Consider the following 21,916-nt stretch of genomic DNA (forward strand, 5'->3'; position numbering starts at 1 on the left):
ATCGTGACAGTCCGGCAGGTCACCGACCACAGGGAAAGGGTATAGCCAGCCTCCCTAAATTAAAAACAGATGTGCCTCCATACCTGTGTGCCCAACATCTGGCTGAGCTATATCCCGACCAACCACCACTGTAGTGGCGTCACACAATACCATCGGGCAAGTGACCGGTCGAGCCTCACAGTAGTGCACCACAAAGAGACATTAAATGCGATAATATAGTGAAGGTACTGACACAGTCTATGTAATTGACCATGGTCTTCTAGTACCTGCTGCTCCACTTTTTCCATTCAGCCCGGGAATGGCTATATTCCTTTCAAATGTCTCCAGTTGTTCAAAGTCTGATGAATCATCCGGATCCTCTAGGTAAGCTTTTCCCCCTCCGCCTGCCCCCACCAGTAACGGTATAAACACGCCATTCACTTCCTGTAATAGGAAAAATATATATAAATGTTATATATCAAATAAAATTACCAACCGCCCATAGATATAACTGGAAAAATTGGGCAATTAGGTATGAAAGCATTCTCTCACCTTGAATATATAAGTAGCTCCCCCACCTCCGCCTCCTCCTCCAGCCCAGTCGGAGAGGGATTTCTTCTCTCTGTATTCATCCTCTAAGATGGAGGACTCTCCCATGCAGATTTCTTGGGTCTTATTATTTTTCTACGATATAGAAGGTCACTAATTTAAAGGGGTATTACACTCGAACATACCTGTTTATATGTTGCTGCCCATGGGGAGACTAACAATTCCTTTCATCCTTGTTATTGTCTATTCAGTCTCCTTCCCCCAGTGCTTTGTGCTGAAGACACAGAAAACTGTGTGTGAGCTTCTCTCTCTGTCTCCCCCCTCCCTTCTGAGAGGACATATGCAACCAAGTCCCTGCAGGCTGTATCTGCAACTTTATAGCTTCTTTGTAATGCTGGGAGGGTTAATATGAGGTCAAGTTGCTGATGAACTCACTGTGATTATCCCTCCCGGCATTACAAAGGGCCATATTACATGACCCAATATTCCTGATAAGCAAACGCTGATCTGCTAGACAATGGTTTTTAAACTTGCCCAAAGACAACGATCAGCCGATGATCAGCTCTTTGGCTGATTGTTGTCTTTATTACACAGAGCGTTACTGTCCTGATTCGGCAGACTATCGCTCTGTGTAATAGGGCCTAAAGTTGGTACAAAGTTGCAGATAGGGACTTGTTTACATTAGCCGTCTCAGAAAGGAAAGGGGGGGGGGGGAGACAGAGAGAAAAGCTCACACACAGATTTTTGTGTCTTCAGCAGAAAGCAGCGGCTCAGAACTGGGGGAAGGAGAATGAATAGATAATACCAAGTATGGAAGGAGTTGTTAGTCTCACCATGGGCAGCAACATATCAAAAGTTATGTTTGAGTGAAGTGCCCCTTAAAATTCCTGTTGATCAAACCCAAAAGTGGTGACATTTGAATACCGGTGGCCGCAGAAGTTGGATACAGCCCTGGGGACTCCTGGAAAACATGGATACAGCCATAGGCCTATGTGTTCCAGGCAGCCTTAGGGCTGCATCCAACTGCTTCCAGATATCAGAAACCTATTGCATATTACACAACGTTAGTGTTCAGTTTCCATTGTGAATGGCTGTCAGCTCCGATACTGTTCTAAATTGATGGATGGAGTTTTTATCTTGATGCAACTGATGCAATGTGTCGATGCTGGAGGACCCCCATAGTGACTAGCAGATGTAATGCTAAGTAAGGGGAACCTCTGCACGACTACTTCCCTTCCGGCTTTAGCATTAGTCTCCCTGTAACACGGTCCGTTAATACTTACCCCCGGGCATGCATCTTCTCCTTGCTGGCCAACTAGGATATAGAGAAGCTCGTCTTTCTCCAGATGGAACACTCCCGACATGAAGATGCCATGGGAACGCTTGTTGTGGTTTTTGGCTCCTTTACCACCAGCTGCGCCATATGCAGAGATTCTAAAATCAGAGGAGTTCCATGATATGAGAAACAACATCACTGAACCAAAACTAAAAAGAACCAAAACTAAAAAGAAAAAAAACCAAACAACAACATTTCTCGGTGCCGATCTTTTTCCCAGCACCGCCCACAGGTCTGTCACCCCCCCCCCCCCCCAAGTGTAACAAAACCCCCTTTCCTCTGTTATTAGAATCACAGGGGTGTGTGTGTTTGTTCGTTGATCGTTGGGCCTACCACCAGTGCTCCGAGCCAGGAAAAGACCAGCACCAAGCAGCTGTAAGGCCGGGTTCACACTGCGTTTTTTCAGCCTGTTTAATGTATCCATTTTATGAAAAAAAAAAATAAAATGTCAAAACAGTTAAGGTTTATCAGCTCACTCAGTGATCAGTTACATGCTGCTCATGGAACATAGCAGTCTGTGAATATAGGAGAAGGAAAAGGGAGGAGATGGGGCAGCCCAGTTCTTCTCTAAAAAGACCTCTATGCTGCTGCTACTTCTGAGGGTTTTATAGATATACAAAGGAGCTGTTTTCTCTTTTCTGTGTATACAGTGTAGGAAAGACATCATAGCGGCTAATATACATCCACCAGCTCAGAGAAAACTGAAGAGTCTAAGGCCTAAGGTCTCAGTCACATGTTTGTAAAATCTGTCCGCAATTGTGGGTCTACGACTCTATGCACCCATTAGATTGAACGAGTTTCAGTGGCCCTGTTCGCATATCGGTACTTGTTATAGTGCCACAATCCGTATTGCAAAAATACTGATGGTCATATAGATTTGTAATTTACTTCTATTTAAAAATCACAAGTCTTCAAGTAATTATCAACTGCTGTATGTCCTGCAGGAAGTGGTGTATTCTTTCCAGTGTGACACAGTGCTCTCTGCTGCCACCTCTGTCCATGTCAGGAACGGTCTAGAGCAGCAGCAAATCCCCATAGAAAACCTCTCCTGCTCTGGACAGTTCCTGACATGGACAGAGGTGGCAGCAGAGAGCACTGTGTCAGCCTGGAAAGAATACACCATATCTGTGATGTCTCTCTGAAGTTCATTTCATTGCACAGAGAATCCTGTCCAGCGTGATGAATGAACAACAAGACTGTAATATGTTATTTTATAAACATTCTCATTTGTCTGTAATGGTGCAGGACAAGTCCGGACATTAATCATTGACAGATAGCATTACAGACGCCCTAGGGCCACTATATCAAAGTAATGTCACTGTTGTCTCTATTACATCATCTGAAGCTAATCTTGAAACATATTCATCTAAATTACTTGGAGGCGTTGAGAAGGTGATGGCCAGCACAAGCTTTTAGCTAGGAGCTAATAATTGGGATATACCCTGTACAACATGTTGATATCTTTATGTATGTTCCATCTGTATTTTAATAGGTTCCACATCTGTCTCTTCTCTTGTCTATAGCTCAGTCCTAAAGTCCTTGGTCCACTCTGTCTCCACTCCTCTGTCCTCCCTCTCCCTTCTGAGACAGAGCACATGTGATCTCCTTCTGTTCTGTGGGCTAGGCAAGTGGTAACACCTTCTGTAACACCATCTGTAACTCTGCCCACCACTGATATCTACAGTGATCATCTGGTGATACCATCTGTTGTCCCCGGCCTTGTTACCTGTGTTGAGCAGGGTGGCCAAATTACCTGGTTACACCCGCACTACGAGATAGAGTAAGAGGGCTTGTAGCAACTTTGCTCTATCCGGATCAGTTCCTCTTGTTTCAGGATACTGTCCTGCACCTTTAAACGTTTTCTCGGCGTGGGTTGGGGTGTTCTCTGACTTGTCCTCTCCTTAGTAGCTTAGCACTGCATACTAGTAATAGGTGTAGCTTTGAAGAAAAAAAAAAAGAAAGAGTCTCTGCGCTGTCCATACTTCTGTCCACTACCACACACTAGACTAGACTACTCTGGACTAGTGGGGACCTGGCAGAGCCAGGGCCCAGCTGAGCTACAACAGGGACTGTCTTGTCTTGCATCCTCTCTCTACCAAGACTTGGGTAAGACTCACTAAGTGTAGGCGTGCACTTCTTCTCCCCATGTGACAACTTCCTACAGGAGGTGTAATGTCCCCTGTGAGTGGTGGAGAAGAAAGTGCAAAGAGAAAAAGGAGAATAGAGATAGGTGAAGAAGAGAAGAGAGCTCTTATTGGTGCGCAGATCGCAACAAACAATAACTCCTTGTTCACTACAGCTGTGCAACATACAAGTGCATACACAGATAATAGCGACATCTAGTGGTAAAACTTAAGTATCACTTCGTTACCACTTTAACTTGGAGTACAGGCTTTTGCGAGGGGTATATAGAATAGCAACACCTCTAGTGGGACACCACACTAGGAATACCCCTTTAATGAAGAGATTGCGACTTGAGCTGCACAAACACTACACTTAGGTGGAGAATTATAAACGATGCACCCTGGCATATGCCAGGGAGAAGGTGCAGATTCTTGCCTGCTCCCTGACATGGACCCCAGCCATTTCCCTGTCCGCCTGAAGGTCCATCAAGGTGAGAGGAGTTATGGCCTCCTTCTGCACCCGATTTATCATGATTTACGCTCCCTGCTCGCAGGTGTATATCATGATACACACAGGTGTAGCTTTGTGCTCCAAAGCCTACTCCAGACGCAGGGCTGGCCGGCTTTACTAAGAGGCGTACACCGAGGATAGCGGGGGGAGGGGGTTTCTTTGACACTGGCGTAGGCCATTTTTCCTGGAAAACCTTTGCCCAGTATATTCTCAGAAATTTTTGTTCAGACTTGGGCACATTCCCATTCACTTGTTTGGAAATGATTGTCAATTTCAGAAATTGTATGTAGTAAATTTGGGCCCATTCAGTCCTGGCCTCGGGCAGCATGAACCCTACGTATGGCCCTGTCTGGGGAGTCTACACCAGGATATTATTCCACAGCATTTAAAAAAAAGAAAAAAAATGGAATTCGTATGATTTAAAAAATGTTTGCCAGCAAAAATACTTCAAAGAGCGCTCAGAGCCTGACATGGGGCTCGGCTCATCTCTCACATGCTTCCCATCACTATGAGAGGATCTTTAACAAGGATCAAATGGTACCTGACTTATAAGCCTAATATCTCACATCTGTCCTCAAATTCTTAGCTGGTATTGTCTTCCTCAGGGCCGTAAAAACTGAGGAAAACACGGTGGGAAGAGGCGAAAGCAATCGCGTTGTCTGTGATGGAGTCTCTACTCACGTGTACACTTTGGTGAATGGAACTCTCCACATCTGGACTCCTTTAAGAGGACCGTCTTTTCCCACAATCACGGAGATGTTCTTGTTGCGGTAAGCGTTGTTACATTGCGCCTGGGTGGGACCGCTTGGTCCGCTGGCGCCACATGTTGAAAATCTCCAGTATATTTCTTCCTCATCCTCTGTGTGAAGGCAACAAATGAAAGAGAGAGAGGCATAGTGATTAACATGAACGTAAAGGGGTAACAATACAAACATCACTCCATGTCTAACCGGCTATGGAGGAGGGGCAGGTAACTTCGGATTGGTCACTATTAGAGATGAGCGAACCGGGTTCGGGTTTGAGTCGATCCAAACCCGAACATTCGGTATTTGATTAGCTGGGGCTGCTGAACTTGGATGTCAAAATGTCAAATTTACAAGATTTACAAGTCAATATATAAATTATTCTATCAAAAAGACCTAAGGAAATATTATCTATACAAGAGAACGTGTCATCGTTATTTCATCATGACCCATTGTTTCTCTGTTTATGCCTATGTCTGTGGTGGTGACCCATACCTCGGGCCGCCTCCGCACCTGCTCCTCTAGAGCCCCCCTCACAGTCCACATGGCGGGGCTTGGCTTCACTTGTAGTTTGACCTCTTTTCAGGTGTCTTACTGGTCCCCACTCCCTGGCTAGCCGCAGCAAGCCCAGACCTGCCTTGCGGTGGTGAAGACCAGTAACCCCCTAGGGCCCTATTCGGCCGATTATCGCTCCATGTAATAGAGACAATGATGAAACGTTGACCATTTCTTGACGCCCAGACCCAAAATCCTTGACCACCGACCATGCATCACTATGCATAATAGTAATGCGCGGCCAATGGCTAACAATTGCCCAAACAGTAAATACTTTACCTGTCCGGGCTTCCGGTCTTCTCCTACGCTCCCAGGACCGCATGCTGTGGCTTCAGAGCAGCCTAGGAGGTGCACAGAACGGAACGGATGCATGGACAGGTGAAGTATTTACTGTTTGGGTAAGGGCTGCATGGACATCGCTAACAATATCCTTGCAGCCCTTGCTAGAAGATTATCGGGCCGTGTAGTAGGCCCAGTAAACAAGCGACAATCTAGATTGATCAGGCCATGTAATAGGACCCTTAGATTCTGCTCCCCTGCTGCGGTTTAGTCCATGGCACAGCAGTTCCACACCTTCAAATGTTACAATGCATGATGGAAATTGTAGTTTTGCATCAGCTGGAGGGACGCAAGTTGGATTCCTGTACTATACAGGGTGCACAGCCCACGTGTCTGGGTAGGCTCCTCTACCCCATAAATGAACACCAGTATGGCACATGGTAGGCACAGATTTTCCATTGGGGCCCAAAAGCTACAAGTTAGGCCACAATCAGTATTAAATCACCCGTCAATCAGTGTAAACTCACAGCGTCTTAGCATTCACATGGTGCTAGCAGTTTCAACACTGCGAGAGGGATCAAATATTGTTCTTTTAATAGCTTTCCCCGCACTTGCTATCAGGAACTGGATTGTAAGGCGCTCCACGGTCGGAGTGATTAATGATCAATTAGTAGCGTCTGACAAGTCCGTCTGACTGAGGTGTCCAGGACCCGCAGGAAGGAAATAGGCTTAAGGCTCGCACTATTTTAATGCACTATCAAGAATCAATATGTAGAATGATTTACACCTACGTCTTATATGTGGGTGGACAGGTTTTCCGTCCACGTATCCTTGGACCTTGGAGTTTACATTGAATTTTTTAAACTAGATCTTTAATCTATTAGTAACAGGTGAAACAATATAATCGGGATAATAGCTGACAAGCCCCAGTCCTCCTGCTGCTGAATATATACAACGTAAAGGAGAAAATAGAAATGTAACTTTCAAGAAAATATCTGCAATCTTATATACAGACCTGTATAAATAGGCTCTGATAGAGGGCTCAGGATATCATCTTCCCAAGGGTCCATCTCATATAAGCCATCCTGTTCTTCAGAACTACTTTCTATTCTTCCTGGCACAATACAAAAATACAGAGACAAGCTTACATAGCCATCTACACACACACACACACACACACAAATACACACAAATACACACACACACACACACAAACACACACACACACACACACATACAGTGGGGAAAGTAAGAACATGATAAACTGCAAGTTTTCCAACTTACAAAGAATGGAGAGGTCTGGGATGTTTATTGTAGGAACACTTCAGAATCCTATAAAAAATTCCATTATTTGATTTTTAGAAAATATTTATCTTCAAAATAGACTGGATGGAGGCTTCCATTCTCAAGGAACGTAGAGTGGAGAAATTTTTCACCGTATGGGAAACTTTTATCCCTACACTGCCCCTCCGAATCCAGGGTAAAATCGAACACACATTTCAAGACACTACGTGGTACCTCACCAGACAACTTGCAGACGACCTGCCAATTTAGAGGCGCAATATGGGACATGACTGCTTTTTCGGGCAATTCCTGGAGCAAGCGGAGACCCACGGACAACCCCTCCCCCCTCTTTTTTCTCCCTCTTCCCCTTTCCCTTCTTGTTATTTGTTCTTTTTTTTTAAAAGTTAGCTCGCTAAGCTTTTTGGGTCCAATAATATAGACAGGACCTTGCATTCAACTGCACTAAGATGTTATATTTATGTTTCTGAGATGGTATAACACTGAAGAATGTTACTGCCTCTGCACACAGTTCCTGACAATCCGTTCTCTTCCTGGATGTTTACGCTGTAGGCCGTGATTACTGTGTTAACATTGTGTTTATATTACTATGCCATCACCTACCTAGAAATGCACTGTCTATGTCCTCACTATATGCCGAAGTTCAATAAAAACTGTTTAAAGAGAAATTATTTATCATTATTTATTGCATGAAATAAGGATTTGACGCAATAGAATGAGGGCAGCATAAACTAGTGATATAAATGCAGAACAGATTGGTGTATTACTTACATCATTCTGTTCAGCCGTTCTCCTAATATGCAGGAGAATAGGATTCCTGCCACACCCCTCCCCCCCCACTGCTGCTGATTGACAGTTGCTGCCTATACACAGCATGGATAGATAACTGCCAATCAGCAGCTGGTGGGCGGAGTTTTCCAGGACTATTTTTCAAATCTGACCTGTCTTTTTATGTAGTGATAACTCTTCGATGCTTCTAACTATCGCGGTTATTCTGAGATCGTTTTTTCCTGACATATTCCTATTTATGTTTGTGGTATACTTTGGTTGATACATTCAGTAGTTTTTCTGTAAACACAATATTTGCCCAAATATTTGAAAAATTTACCTTTCTTTATATTCAAAATTCTCTTTTTCTAAGAAAGATAGTCATGCCACATAAACTAATTATTACTGCAACATGTCTGACATGTCTGCTTTATGGTGACGTCATTTGGTCAACGTACTTTTACTTGTTAGGATGTTAGAGGGCTTTGAAATTTTGCAGCGATTTTTCAAATTTTCTGAAAAATTTCAAATTCTGATTTTATTAGGGACCAGTCCAGTTCTGAAGTGGATTTGTGGGGCCTGTATGTTAGTTACCACCATAAATCCCTCCACTGTATAAACTGCACCCCTCAAAGTATTCAAAGTAACATTTAATAAGTTTATTAACCCTTTAATTTAAGCAAGTTGGAGGGGAAATTTACATTTTTCATTTTTTTTTGGCAGATATTTAATTTTAATCCATTTTTTCCTCTAACACAGCAAATACTAACTGAGAAATGGAACTCACTATTTATTCTTCTTATTCCATTGTTTCTAGAAATCCCCCATATGTGGCCGCAGTGCGTCACCTGACTCAACCACAGGCCGCAGACATGACCTGGTGAATTTTGGGGCCTTTTTTAATTTCAGTTTTTTCGCCGTTTACTATACGTCACATATGACATGTTATCATTATTCGTCAGGTCAGTACGGTTACAGTGATATCCATGTTATATAGCGGTTACTATAGGTTACATATGACATTTTATCGTTATCCGTCAGGTCGGTACAATTACAGTGATATCCATGTTATATAGCGGTTCCTATACGTCACATATGACATGTTATCGTTATTCGTCAGGTCAGTACGGTTACAGTGATATCCATGTTATATAGCGGTTCCTATACGTCACATATGACATGTTATCGTTATTCGTCAGGTCAGTACGGTTACAGTGATATCCATGTTATATAGCGGTTCCTATACGTCACATATGACATGTTATCGTTACTCGTCAGGTCAGTACGGTTACAGTGATATCCATGTTATATAGCTTTTGTTATAGTTTATAGCATTTATACTATAAATACTGCTTGTGTCTTGCATATTGTAAGAGCAATAATATTTTTATTTTTTCGCCAATTGAGTTATGTGAGGGCTTTTTCTTTTTGCGGCATAAGCTGACACTTTTAGTGGTATACCTTTTGGGCAAGTTTTTCTGTGTTTTTTAGGATTTTTGGTAATTTTTTTTTTTTTTTACAGCGTTAATCGGGCAGGATAATTAATGTAACTGGTTAATAGATGGGGTCATTACGGACGCAGCAATACCAAATATGTGTATATTTATTTATTTTTATTTCCTTATTTATTTAATTAATTTAACTTATTTACTTATTTATTTAATTTATTTATTTATTTATTTAACTTATTTACTTATGTTTGTGTTTTAAACTTACTTTTACAGGTACCTCTATAATACATTACAGCACATGATCTGTGCTGTAATGTATTATATAGTGAATGAGCTGTCAGGACACTGACAGCTCATTCACACGATCAGACCCCTGCCTCAGTGCAGGGGCCTGATCAGTATATACAATAGCAGCCCAGACGCATTAGGCAGCGTCTGGGTTGCTATGGTAACCCCCCAGATCCCCCTCCGGATGCTCCATAGACGCTGCAGGGGCAGGAGAAGGAGGCTGTGTGAGATAGCCTCCTCCTGCTATCTGATCTTTGTTAGGGACAGCGGGGGGGAGGCAGGGACAGCATGACGTTTCAGGAACTGTCATACTGGAAGACCCAGCTACAACCCATCTTCAATGCTCTTATTGAGGGAAGCAGTCCTCCTGTCCCTTTTGCAGAAAAATATTCTTCTTCCTCCAAACATGGCGAGTGATTTTGATACCAAAAAGTTCTATTTTGGTCTCATCTGACCACATGACCTTCTCCCATGCCTCCTCTGCATGATCCTGATGGTTACTGGCAAACGTGTAGGTGTGAGCAGGGAGACCTTGTGCGCCCTGCAGGATTTTAATCCATGATGGTGTAGTGTGTTACTAATGATAATCATTGAGACTGTGGTCCCAACTCTCTTCAGGTCATTGGCCAGGTCCTCCCATGTAGTTCTAGGCTGATTCCAAACCTTTTTCAGAATCATCCTTACCCCACAGGTGAGATCTAGCATGGAGCCCCAGACCAAGGAAGATTGACAGTTTTCTTGTGTTTGTTCCATTTTCTAATAATTGCGCCAACACTTGTTGCCTTCTCACCAAGCTGCTTACCTACTGTTTTGTAGCCCATCCCAGCCTTGTACAGGTGTACAATTTTGTCCCTGGTGTCTTCAGACAGCTTTTCGGTCTTGGTCATGGCGGAGAGGTTGGAGTGTAATTGACAGGTGTTTTTTTTTATACAGGTAACAAGTTAAAACAGGTGCAATGAATACAGGTAATGAGTGCAGAGTAGGAGGAGCTTCTTAAAGAAAAACTAACAGGTCAGAGGGAGCCACAATTTTTTAGGTGATCAAATACTTGTTTCATTCCATAAAATCTTACATTTTTTTTTTTTTTTTAAATTGAATAGTAATTTTGAGGATTTTTTTTTAAATATTCTATTTGTCACAGATGAAGGGTGCCTACATATACAGTATAAATATACACCTCTTTATTCTTTCTAGGTGGCAAAACGTGCAAAATTGTCAGTATAGCAAATACTTATTTTCCGCACTGTATCGGTAAGAAAAGTCATTGAACGTGTGAAGCTCGCAAGTAAAGTAAAAAAAAAAAATCTCATACAGTAAAAAAAAAAAAAAAAAAAAAAAGCAATTACTGTACAAGCAACATGGTGTAGTATCCGGATGGTTATCACACGCCCCAGCTCCATGCCACTTACCAGAATGAAAGCAGTCAGCAGAAAAGGTGACATTATCGACCAGGATGTGCGAGAATGAATTCCAGCCCCATGTAGCCACTAACTGTATGCGAAACCTGATGGGATACAAGAAAAAGTGGGCTCAAGAAAGACTACTAGTCATGAAGTCATAAAGGACTACAAGTCGTGAAGTCGTAAATGTAAAAAATAAAAAAACATCCACATAAACTTTATTACATGAATGTTGATAAGGGCAGCAGAATAAGAAGACGACGACTTGTGCTTACATGTTTAGGAATAATATCCAAACCTGTTCATGTAGTGGGGAACCATCATGGAAGCTGTAGACCAGGCCGTGTGTCTTCCATCTACTTCCCATAACTTGCCATAACTTTCCATAGTGGTTTCTTCTTGGGCGTACACTGCTAGGGACCCATTGAAGGTTCCGTGTACTAGAAACTTGAAAGTGAACTAAATGAAAGAAAGAATATTATCACACTAAGGCCGAAACGCGTCCTTACTGTAGCTGATGCATACTGCACTACAATAAGTGATCACAACTATTTGGTGAGTGCCGGGTTTTCTCTACATCTTTCTGGATACTGTCACCTCAAGCACCACCGACCCACGGAAGTGCCGTCCCTCCTACACCTATCAAGCAGATAGGTGGTCGTCAACTTTGCTGGCATTAAAAGTGTTGGAATAAGAACTTTGCAACCTATTATAACATTTAAAGGCTAGCAATAGCAATATACCCTCTACTGGATCCTAGAGGGTGTGTTATTAGGAAATTAGTGGAGATGAGCAAACCTTAAGCACACTTGGGTTCATCCAAACTGGACCAAACAGCATTTGTGTATTGGGGGCTGAAGAAGTTTGATGCAGCTCTATGGGTGGTATTACATGGGAAGATTTGTTGGCAATTACCCATAAATGATCTCAAATGACCACTATGACAAACGATCTTAAATTGTTCACCCTATTAGACAGGACGATGATCGTTTTTTCAAACGATAATTGGCCCGTGTAATACAGCCCTAAGGCTTCCTGGAAAACTTGGATACAGCCATAGGCCATATTCATGCTTTCCAGGACTGGATTCACTTAAATTGCATTCAGTTATACTTGTTTTCAACCTGGTGAAAGCATAAAAAACAAATACTCACCTTGCTCATTTCCCCCGGCCTTGGGGCGGAGTCGGTCCTTCTGCTCAGCACTTGTGTTTGGGGTCATCAGGCTTATTGCCTGCTCAGCCTATCACTAGCTGAGGCAGGACATTGCTGTGCTCACTGATTGGCTAAGCAGGCATCACTATGTGCTGCCCCAAGTACACGAAGTGGTGTGCAGCAGGATCGGCTCTGGGAGAATGTGAAAGATGTGGGAGAGTGAGTAGATGTTATTTTCATGTTTTTTACAAGTCGGAGCACAATTATGGATTAAAGCTCCTCCCTAGAATACTCCTTTAAGGATTATAATACATACCTGACAGGCTTTTTCAGCAACCACGGGGGGTAGACTGTCGCTGTACAGACTTGCAGAGCTATCGTTATGCCCACTCTCTATTTGTAGGTGGAGAAAGTTACCTATAAAAAAAACAGATCAAAAGGTAATTAAGGTGTGTTCTCAATATAGAAATATTCATATTGTAGCCTTAAAGGGGTATTTGGAGGGAAAAAAATAACTGGTGCCAGAAAGTTATACAGATTTTAAATACATTAACTTCAGTTTAAAAAAATGCAAGTCTTCCAGTACTTATCAGCTGCTGTATGTCCTGCAGGAAGTAGTGTATTATTTCCAGTCTAACAGAGTGTTCCCTGCTGCCACCTCTGTCTGTTTTCGGGACTGTCCAGATCAGAAGCAAACCCTCAGGGCGAACCCTTTCTTTCTTCTTTGTGGTGGGACACTGCAGCATCTGATGATTGGCTGAGCGGGCCTGTGATGTCACAACCCCAAACCCAGATGTGCCCCAAAGCGGGTTTACAGTGCTGCATTATAGGTGATGGCAAAAACTGCTTTAAAAAAAAAGAGGAAAGTCTTCTTGTAATTGTGGCTTTTCTGTTTGCACTACCTTCAATATCCATGACGTGTTCCTTATCTCCATGATTTATCTCGCCAGCGTTTGCAACTTTCCACCATTGACCCCCCGTGATGTTAGCCGTCCAGCCGCACGTTCCTTTCTCAAAGGTGCAATGGGAACCAGTAGGAAGGATTTTTTCTGAATAGAAAAAAATGGGATAAAAAAAAAAACATTACAGATGTTATGTATCAGTCACAGAGTAAGGAGAAGTGGTGCGACTTAGTGGGCTATACGGAGAGGTCCTAGACATGAGCGGAACCTCGAGCCCGCTCTGGTTCAGATGAGTGTGTGCCATCTGATCTCTGGTGACTGAAGACGTTGGATGCAGCCCTAAGACTATCATATGTCACCCAACACCAGAGTCCTGGCAGTAGGATCGCAATGTTCCCGGTTGCCCATGTGGTCTCCAGAAGAATCTCTATCATTGCGTCCAAACCAATAGCAAAACCCATCACTAGAGAGGATAGATCCCCCCCCAATGCTGGACATCTGGCTCGTAGTACAATGTTGTGTAAGGGCCCTCTGACGTGTAGGCATTATTTGACGTATGGGATGTCTATTTTAACTCACAGTACGGAATGGATTACTATAAACCATGAGTCTCCCCAAGGTCTTGTCATTCCCACTCCAATAGTTCAAAATGTTATCAAGAAGTTGTCTTCTGTGCTCCGTATGGAACCAATCAAAGTTCATGTTAAGAAACTAGAACTGTGACTGGATGGCAGATCTGGAACATTCAATGGGGGAGAGTTATCAAACCTGGTGTAAAGTGAAACAGGCCCCGTTGCCCCTAGCAACCAATCAGATTCCACCTCTTATTCCTCACAGACTCTTTGGAAAATGAGAGGTGGAATCTGATTGGTTGCCGGGGGCAACTGAGCCAGTTTCACTTTACACCATGTTTGATAAATCTCCCCCATTATGTCTACTCTCTAAGGGTGGGTTCACACTGAGGAATTCTCACGGATAAATTCCGCGGAATTCCGTTGGCTGTACGCGCTCACAGCCGCGCGCCTCTCCGCCTGTGCCATAGACACCATTCTATGCACGGGCGGATTCTGCATTCCGCCGAAAGAATTGACACGTCATAGAATGGTGTCTATGGAGCCGGTGGAAAGGCACGCGGCCGTGGGCGCGTACAGCCGACGGAATTCTGCGGAATTTATCCGCGAGAATTCCTCAGTGTGAACCCACCCTCACTCTATAGAGATGGCTGCATATAGGTTGACTGGACAACTTTTTTTTATTGAATGGACTTGAATAAGGCATTAAAACTTTGGTACAAAATCCACCGATGTCCTGAAGAAAGAATCATGGTGCCAGTAATGTCGATCACATCTGCATTCGGTGGGTTCACACTACGCTTTCCCATGTCTTTGGATGCCTTTGTGTGCATCCGTTTTATTCAGTTTTTCCTTTGTCTTCCATTGTAACAAAAACAGATCAACACGCATTTTTTTTTAAAGGTCAGCTACGTTTTTGTGTAAAATAAAAAAACAGATGCGTTTTGATCCTTTTTTCTAAATAATGGAAGTCAATGGAAAAACGGATCAAAATGGATGCACACAAAGGCATTAACTTTTCCATCTGTTTTTTCATCCATTTTAGAAAAAAAAAAAACAGATTTCAAGAACGTAGTGTGAACCCAGCCTTAGCTTCGATCTGTCTATAGTAAGTCGTACATTGAAAGTAATACATAGTTGCATATGAAGTAAAAAGTTTCAATACTTGACCATAAGGCTGGGTTCACACTGCGGTTTTTGCGTAATGTGTCTGTTTAATGGGGAACAAAAAACTGATGAAAAACGGATGCAAGAATGGATGCAGTTGTGTGCATCTTTTTGGATCCGTTTTTCGATTGACTTCCAGTGTATTAGAAAAAAAAAAAGGGTCAAAACAGATACTTTTTTTTTAGCGTACGCAAAAATGTGGTTGACTACATTTTGTGTATGTTAAAAGTAAGCATCTAACGCAGTGTGAACACGGCCTAAGGGCCCTATTACCTATTACCCTATTGTCCCAATTCGCCCAATTAATTATCGCTCCGTGTTATAGAGACAACAACCATCGGCTGATGGTTTCTTTTGGCCCAGACCTGAAATCACTAGTCGCCAATGGCTGATGATTGCCCATACAGTTCATACTTTGACTGTCCATGTTCCCTGTGTTCTCCTGCATCTGCCTGGGTTCCGGCACTGCACGCTGCAGCTTCAGAGCAGCCTGTCTGAGCTGATAAGCCGCTCAGCCAATAACTAGTCTCGGTGGTCCCAGCCAGTAATTGGCTGAGTGGCCTGTCAGCTCAGACAGGCCGCTCTGAAGCTGCAGCGTGCGGTGCCAGGACACATGCAGAGCGCAGGAGAACAACAGGAACATGGGGAGGTGAAGTATTAACTGTGTGGGCAAGGACTGCACGGACATCACTAACGATATCAGTGCAGCCCATGCGAAACGATTATCGGGCTGTGTAACAGGCCCAGTAAACGAATGCCAATCTAGCATTTACAATATTGATGGGGCCTTCATCTGCCCGTGTAATAGGACCCGTAAGCTCAATCACTTTCACATTAGATCCAGACCCTATTGAGCTCAGAAGGAGAACACTTACCACATATTGACCCCTCGTCGTCTCCCCCCGGGCAGTCTGTCTGGAAGTCGCACAACTTTACTTGACCGATACATTCCCCGTTATCACAACGGAATGACGAATCCCACGGACAAGTAGATAAATCTTCTTGATAACCTGCGAATATAAGGTAATAGTGCTGCAATGTCGTCAAATAAATTCCCAACTTAAAGGGGGGCTCCAACTCTGTACACTATTGTCAACTGTCTAATAAATTAAGATTTATTGGTAAAGATTAGAGATGAGCGAACCTGAAGCGGCGTTCATTACCGGTGACTAAAGAAGCAGGATGCAGCCCTAGAGAGTCCTGGAAAACATGGATCCAGTCTATGGCGATATTCATGTTTTCCAGGATTCCCTAGTGCTGCATCCAAGTTCTTCAGCCACCAGTAATCAAATGCCGCACACTCAGGTTTGGACGAATCCAAGCGTGCTTGAGGTTTGCTGATCTCTAGTAAAATTATCTTTCATGTGGTCTTTCTGTGGTGTTGTCCTTAACTTCCTCTCTAGTGTACAGTACGTCCAGCAATGGGCATCCTGTTTCTGCTGGACACTCTAGCTGGCCTTTCAGCCACTTTATTTTCCCTCTTGCTATGGAAGACTCTTGAATGTAGTAAGCTGGGATATATTCAACTGTATTAATAGAAAGCTAGAATAAGGCTGAATATATATATATATATATATATAGATATATACTCAGCCTTATTCTAGCTTTCTATTAATACAGTTGAATATATATAATTATATATATAATTTTATAGGTTTTCTACCTCTCATACATGCTAATAACCTTCTTGCCATCATTGCAACCTCAGCCTGAGCAGATTCCTATGATGTAAACCCTGTTCCTCCTGTGGACATATTGCAGCTCTCAGCAGGGAATAATAGTCCATGACCAATAAAATGGCTAAAGTTACCAGGACACATGAGGTAGTAGCGCTGTGTTTTAAAGGGAATCTGTCAGCAATTGCATCCCCTGCAAACTCTTAACACCGCAAGTGCGGAAAGCGGCATAAACATCCACATGTTGGCTATAATGCTGTAGCATACCTGAGAAAATGGTTTATGTAGTCATGCGCGGTAAGCCAATAAACCTTGAAGTGTCTTATGGGCATTCACCTTGCCCCGAGTTATCTGCGGCAATCCCTCCTCTCTGCTCTCCACTGACATCTCCTGAAAAGCATGTGGGATGATGCAGGATACATCAAGACGGAGATGAGAGGGTTGGCCGTGTTTGCTGCTGATAACCAACTTCATCTCATCGGCCTACTGCGCATGCCATCATTTTATAAGGTATCCTTAGATTATCATAGCAAACATGGAAATGTCTGACCTATTTTTCCTAAGATCTATTGTTTTAAGGGAAACTTGGGTGAAATTTTTTTAGAACTTTATATAGATTTGCAAATTACTTTAAAATTTAAAAATTTCCCGTTTTCCAGTACTTATCAGCTGCTGTATGTCCTGCAGGAAGTGGTGTATTCTTTCCAGTCTGACACAGTGTTCTCTGCTGCCACCTCTGTCCATGTCAGGAACTGTCCAGAGCAGCAGCAAATCCCCATAGAAATCCTTTCCTGCTCTGGACAGTACTGGAAGACTGGAGATTTTTAAAAAGAAGTCAATTCCAACTGTATAAATTTATGACACCAATTGATTTTTAAACAAGAGTTCCCCTTTAAGTCAAGCCTTCATGTTAAACATTACAAAAAAAACAACAAAAAATATATATAAATAATAGCTCATTTACAGCTACAGAAAAAGAATCTTGTTCTAAGAAGTAAAACATACAGAGGAAACATTCCCTTTAAGCGTTTATGAGGTTAGACTCCGCTGACAGATTCCTTTCAAATCAGCAGTTTTATTTTTTTTTATTTGCCTAATATAAAGTGTAATTTAATTTTACGCAACATGAACGCACGCTGGGACTAAACTCCAACATGGTGCTGCTGTCTACAAAGCCAGAGGAGAAACAGATGCTTATAATCAGGGACAGAGCTACTTTGTTTCTTCGCTCCACTGGGTCTCAGGACTGAGTCTGTCTCATGATATATGACGGACTTGTGATATATATAAAAATATAAATTTAAAGGGGTTATCCGGTATATTCCAGCTTATGCAAAAGCAGCACTAAACTTGTCCTCACAGGTTGTATGTAATATTACGATTCAGCTACATTGACTTCATTGAAACAACCTGTCACTGTTACTACTAGCAGGTGACATGTGACCGCTGCAGGCAGTGGTGTAGCCACCATAAAAGCAGACCACGCCACTGCTACGGAGTCCATGCACTAAGGGGGCCCACAGGCCCTTAACATAAATGCTCACAGTTAAATGCTGCGACACTCTGACTGACAGAGGAAGAAGCCATTGGCTTCCTAAAAGTCTACCTTGTGGCTGGAGGCAGTATAACACCTCCAGCCACAACCCCCCTACTCCCACATACTTACCTGGCCTGGCGCAAGGCCAGTGAGGGATTGGGGGTAGGTGAGTATAGTAATTATCGGAATATATAAATTTTTGTAAAACAGCAGACTCCCCCTTATGGTTATGGGAATAGGCGGGGAATTGAAGAGGAAATTGTCCTAAGGAAAATTTCCTCTTCTCACATTGGCGCGGAGTTTGTGTGGAAAGCGGATCGTCCGGGCAGCCCATAGAGCATAGTGCTGCCGCCACTCCTATTGCTCGGTTCAACGGCAGCAGATTGTTGAAATACAAAGATCAGCCAACATCGTGCATGTCGGCTGATCGTTATCCTCTACTACACAAAACGATTATCGGCTGTAACGTACGATATCGGCCCAATACGGCCTTTACTGAACCCTTCTGTTGGGCTTTATTATCATAAACGGCCCCGGATTTATTGGCTCTGCTCGTTTTAAGTGTTTTTAACTACAAACATAATCCTGTAAATGTGACCTCTTTCTTTAGGAGCTGTTTTGGGGGCGCATGGAGTTTGTGTTGTTTTTGGATTTTTTTTTCACAATTTTTGGATGATTTGAGGTCACGTACATCCTGTATCTTGTATCATCTCAGTTGGAACAAAGAACATAGGGTCAAACAAAACAGGTTCTCATCTCACCATCAAAGCAGTTTCTGAGGCTGACGCTGTCCAGAACGATGAGGCTCTCCGCCTTCTGGGGGCACAAGGTGTGACTGATGGTGATGTGAAAGGGTCCGTCTATTTCTCCGACATCCGTGCTCAGCAGCTTCCAGTGAGACCTAAAGCCCCCCCCCCAAGAACATATAATAAACGATTATACTCAGTCTCAAAGCTGGATTTGAATCATTTTGGCACAATCCGGACCCAGCGTGGGACGCAACGGGATGTGCCTGTCCTTCACAATGTCAGGCTTGTCCAGCAAGGTGGCTGGAGGCTGTTCCCAGAAAGAAACTTTGAAATAAATGGATTTCCACGCTGCCCCACAATGGGTCTGTAATACGCTCACATGGTGAATGGAAAAACCAAAAACCTACAATCACATTGTCTTTCCTCCCTTTAACAACAAGTTGTTTTCCTGAAAAAAAAAACCTCTAAAATGATCCATTTAAAGGGGACATCTCTTGTTTTTGCTGTCTTTGAGGGAACACGCAGACAGAATTTAAAGTTTAATTTAATCAAGATGGTAATTGGCCAAAACGACACGGGTAATGTGATATGGGTGACCAGAATCTTTTAAACCTGAAACCAACAGAAGAGCTCTCAATTTTTTGAAGTTTTCTGTCCATGAATGTCAAGAGAAATGTATTATATACTAGGATCTTGTGACCTATGCTGGGGGCGGCTTTAGGGCCCTATTACACAGAGTGATTCGGCAGATAATCGATCCGTGTAATGTGGACAAGGATCAGCTGATGAAATGATCATCGGCTGATCGTGTACTAAAAATCATTGGCCGTCTGTCGCTCACGGCTACGTGTTATAGCAATGCGCGGCCAATGGCTGATGACTGTGTAAAAAATAATACAGTTCATACACACCTCTCCACGCTTCCAGTGTTCTCCTCGCCTCTGCGCGGAGCTGCTGCTGCTGGGACTTCAGAGCCGTTCTCTGCGGCCAGTGATTGGCTGAATGGCCTGTCACTTCAGAGAGCGGCTCTAAAGTTCCAGCGGCGCCTACAGACAGAAAGCGCGGGGAGCTGTGGGGGGGCAGCCCATAGAGGATTGCGGTGGTCTGCTGCCGCTGCTCCTATCCCCGGGAGCGGCGGCTATCACAGTCGTCTGTCAACATGTTGAAAGACAAACGACAGAAACAATCAGCCGACATTGTTCATATCAGCTGATCTTTGCCTTCTATTACACGGGACGATTATCAACCGTAACATAGTCGTTCCGTGTAATAGGGCCTTCAGAGGTCTTAGGGCCCCAGGTGATAATAAGTGACATCCCCATGCAGACATGAATAACTTTTAAAGGGAACTTTGCAACTATTTCACACTGCCCAAACCACAGGCAGCATGAAACAGATACAGATATAGGCAGTGGGATGGATGGCAGTACAGATGAGCGCAAGTCAGTGGCTGGAAAAGTTGGATGACGGCCGAAGGAGTCCAGGAAAACATTGATATGTATCCATGTTATCCCAGACTCCTTAGGGCCATATTCAACTTCTTCAGCCACCGGTAATCAAATGCTGATCTCTACAGGGCATTATAATCTATGCTTACATGAGACGATTATTGTGTGAAAAATCGTTATATCGTTCGAATTTAAACGATAATTGTTCTGGGTAATTTTGGGCAACGATCGAAAAATCGGCCTTGATTTAGATCTGAACTTAAAATTATCGTTAATCGTTCGCTGTAATTCCACATTTGTTCGCTCAAGTTCCGCATTTTTTCACTAATTTTTCTATGTAATGCTGCCTTTACACGTAACGATTATTGGCCCGATCGTACGATTAGCGATGCCGGATTTACGATTTTTTTTTTATAACGATCAGCGTTTAGACGGTACGATATATCGTACGAAAATTCGCACTGCGATCGTTTTGTGATCGTTTAAGCCTATCTCACACATTGGTTAAATCGGCGAACGACTGTTCACACGGAACGATTTGCGAATTTTTTGCGTACGATGAACGATGATTTGATGACCTGATGAAAGATCAAAATGTACGATTTATCGTGCGTCGTTCGATCGTTCGCTGCGTTTGCACGTACGATTATCGTTTGAATTCGACCGTTATCGCGCAAATTCGCATGATAAATGTTACGTGTAAATGCAGCATAATATGGTAAACGATTTCAGGTTAACGATAAACAACCTAATCTCGTTTGTGATCGTTTATCGTTAGTTGTTAAAAATCGCTCCGTGTAAAAGGACCCTACGGCGTTTTAGAGAAGTCATAGGGTCGGGACCTGGGTCACTAGCCAACTTCTGCAAAGGAAAAGTATAGGCAATTGCCCAGAGCAACCAATCAGATTCAAGCTTTAATTTTTCAGTTTTTTTTTTTTTTTTAAATGAAAGAAGCCATCTGATTGGTTGCTATGGGCAACTTCTCCGCTGCTCCTCTGCACAGGCATTGAGTCTGTGTTTTTATTTAAAAACAAAAAACACCTTTGAATGGTGTCAAAGAGGCGGAGCCTATTTTTTCCTGGCCCCTAGCACCACTACGCCCTACCGTGCTGTATGACCCCCGGCTCTACACCCAGATGACTAGTTGCTGCCCCTTTCCCGGCCTTGCGGCCACGCAGTAAAGCACTGTTTTCCACTATATAAAGATAACCCGAAGATGCTGCTCATATTCTAAGGGAGCTGATTGGTTCCCTGATTATTCATTATGTAGCTTCTGCCAGCAGGCAGAGGTGGTACTGACTCTAGCTGTCCATGTAATGCTGTGAGGTGCATCATGGGATTGATAGCAGATTTGAAAAATACAGGTTGAAAAAAAGATACAGATACAGTAATGAAATGAGCGGATGCAGCAGAGCTGGGATGAAAGA

The 21,916-nt window shown here is 43.1% G+C and overlaps 1 protein-coding gene across 3 annotated transcripts in view; it reads right to left on the reverse strand.

Moving 5' to 3' along the window:
- Positions 1 to 21,916, reverse strand: part of LTK (leukocyte receptor tyrosine kinase) — a 103,817-nt gene that overhangs the window by 27,241 nt on the left and 54,660 nt on the right. For 2 of the 3 annotated variants that reach the window (XM_069949788.1, XM_069949789.1), the window contains exons 5-15: positions 19,054 to 19,193; positions 15,955 to 16,089; positions 13,341 to 13,487; positions 12,755 to 12,855; positions 11,583 to 11,743; positions 11,294 to 11,388; positions 7,091 to 7,189; positions 5,180 to 5,357; positions 1,812 to 1,962; positions 532 to 663; positions 267 to 423 (exon numbers count right to left, since the gene is read on the reverse strand). In XM_069949788.1, coding sequence (XP_069805889.1) covers positions 267 to 423; positions 532 to 663; positions 1,812 to 1,962; positions 5,180 to 5,357; positions 7,091 to 7,189; positions 11,294 to 11,388; positions 11,583 to 11,743; positions 12,755 to 12,855; positions 13,341 to 13,487; positions 15,955 to 16,089; positions 19,054 to 19,193 — 1,496 coding nt within the window. Of the gene's footprint in view, positions 1 to 266; positions 424 to 531; positions 664 to 1,811; positions 1,963 to 5,179; positions 5,358 to 7,090; positions 7,190 to 11,293; positions 11,389 to 11,582; positions 11,744 to 12,754; positions 12,856 to 13,340; positions 13,488 to 14,108; positions 14,130 to 15,954; positions 16,090 to 19,053; positions 19,194 to 21,916 lie in introns of those variants that run through there. The other variant, XM_069949790.1, reaches the window with a different exon arrangement.

The sequence above is a fragment of the Dendropsophus ebraccatus genome, chromosome 13 (assembly GCF_027789765.1).
Source record: "Dendropsophus ebraccatus isolate aDenEbr1 chromosome 13, aDenEbr1.pat, whole genome shotgun sequence".
In the NCBI taxonomy this organism is placed as follows: Eukaryota; Metazoa; Chordata; class Amphibia; order Anura; family Hylidae; genus Dendropsophus; species Dendropsophus ebraccatus.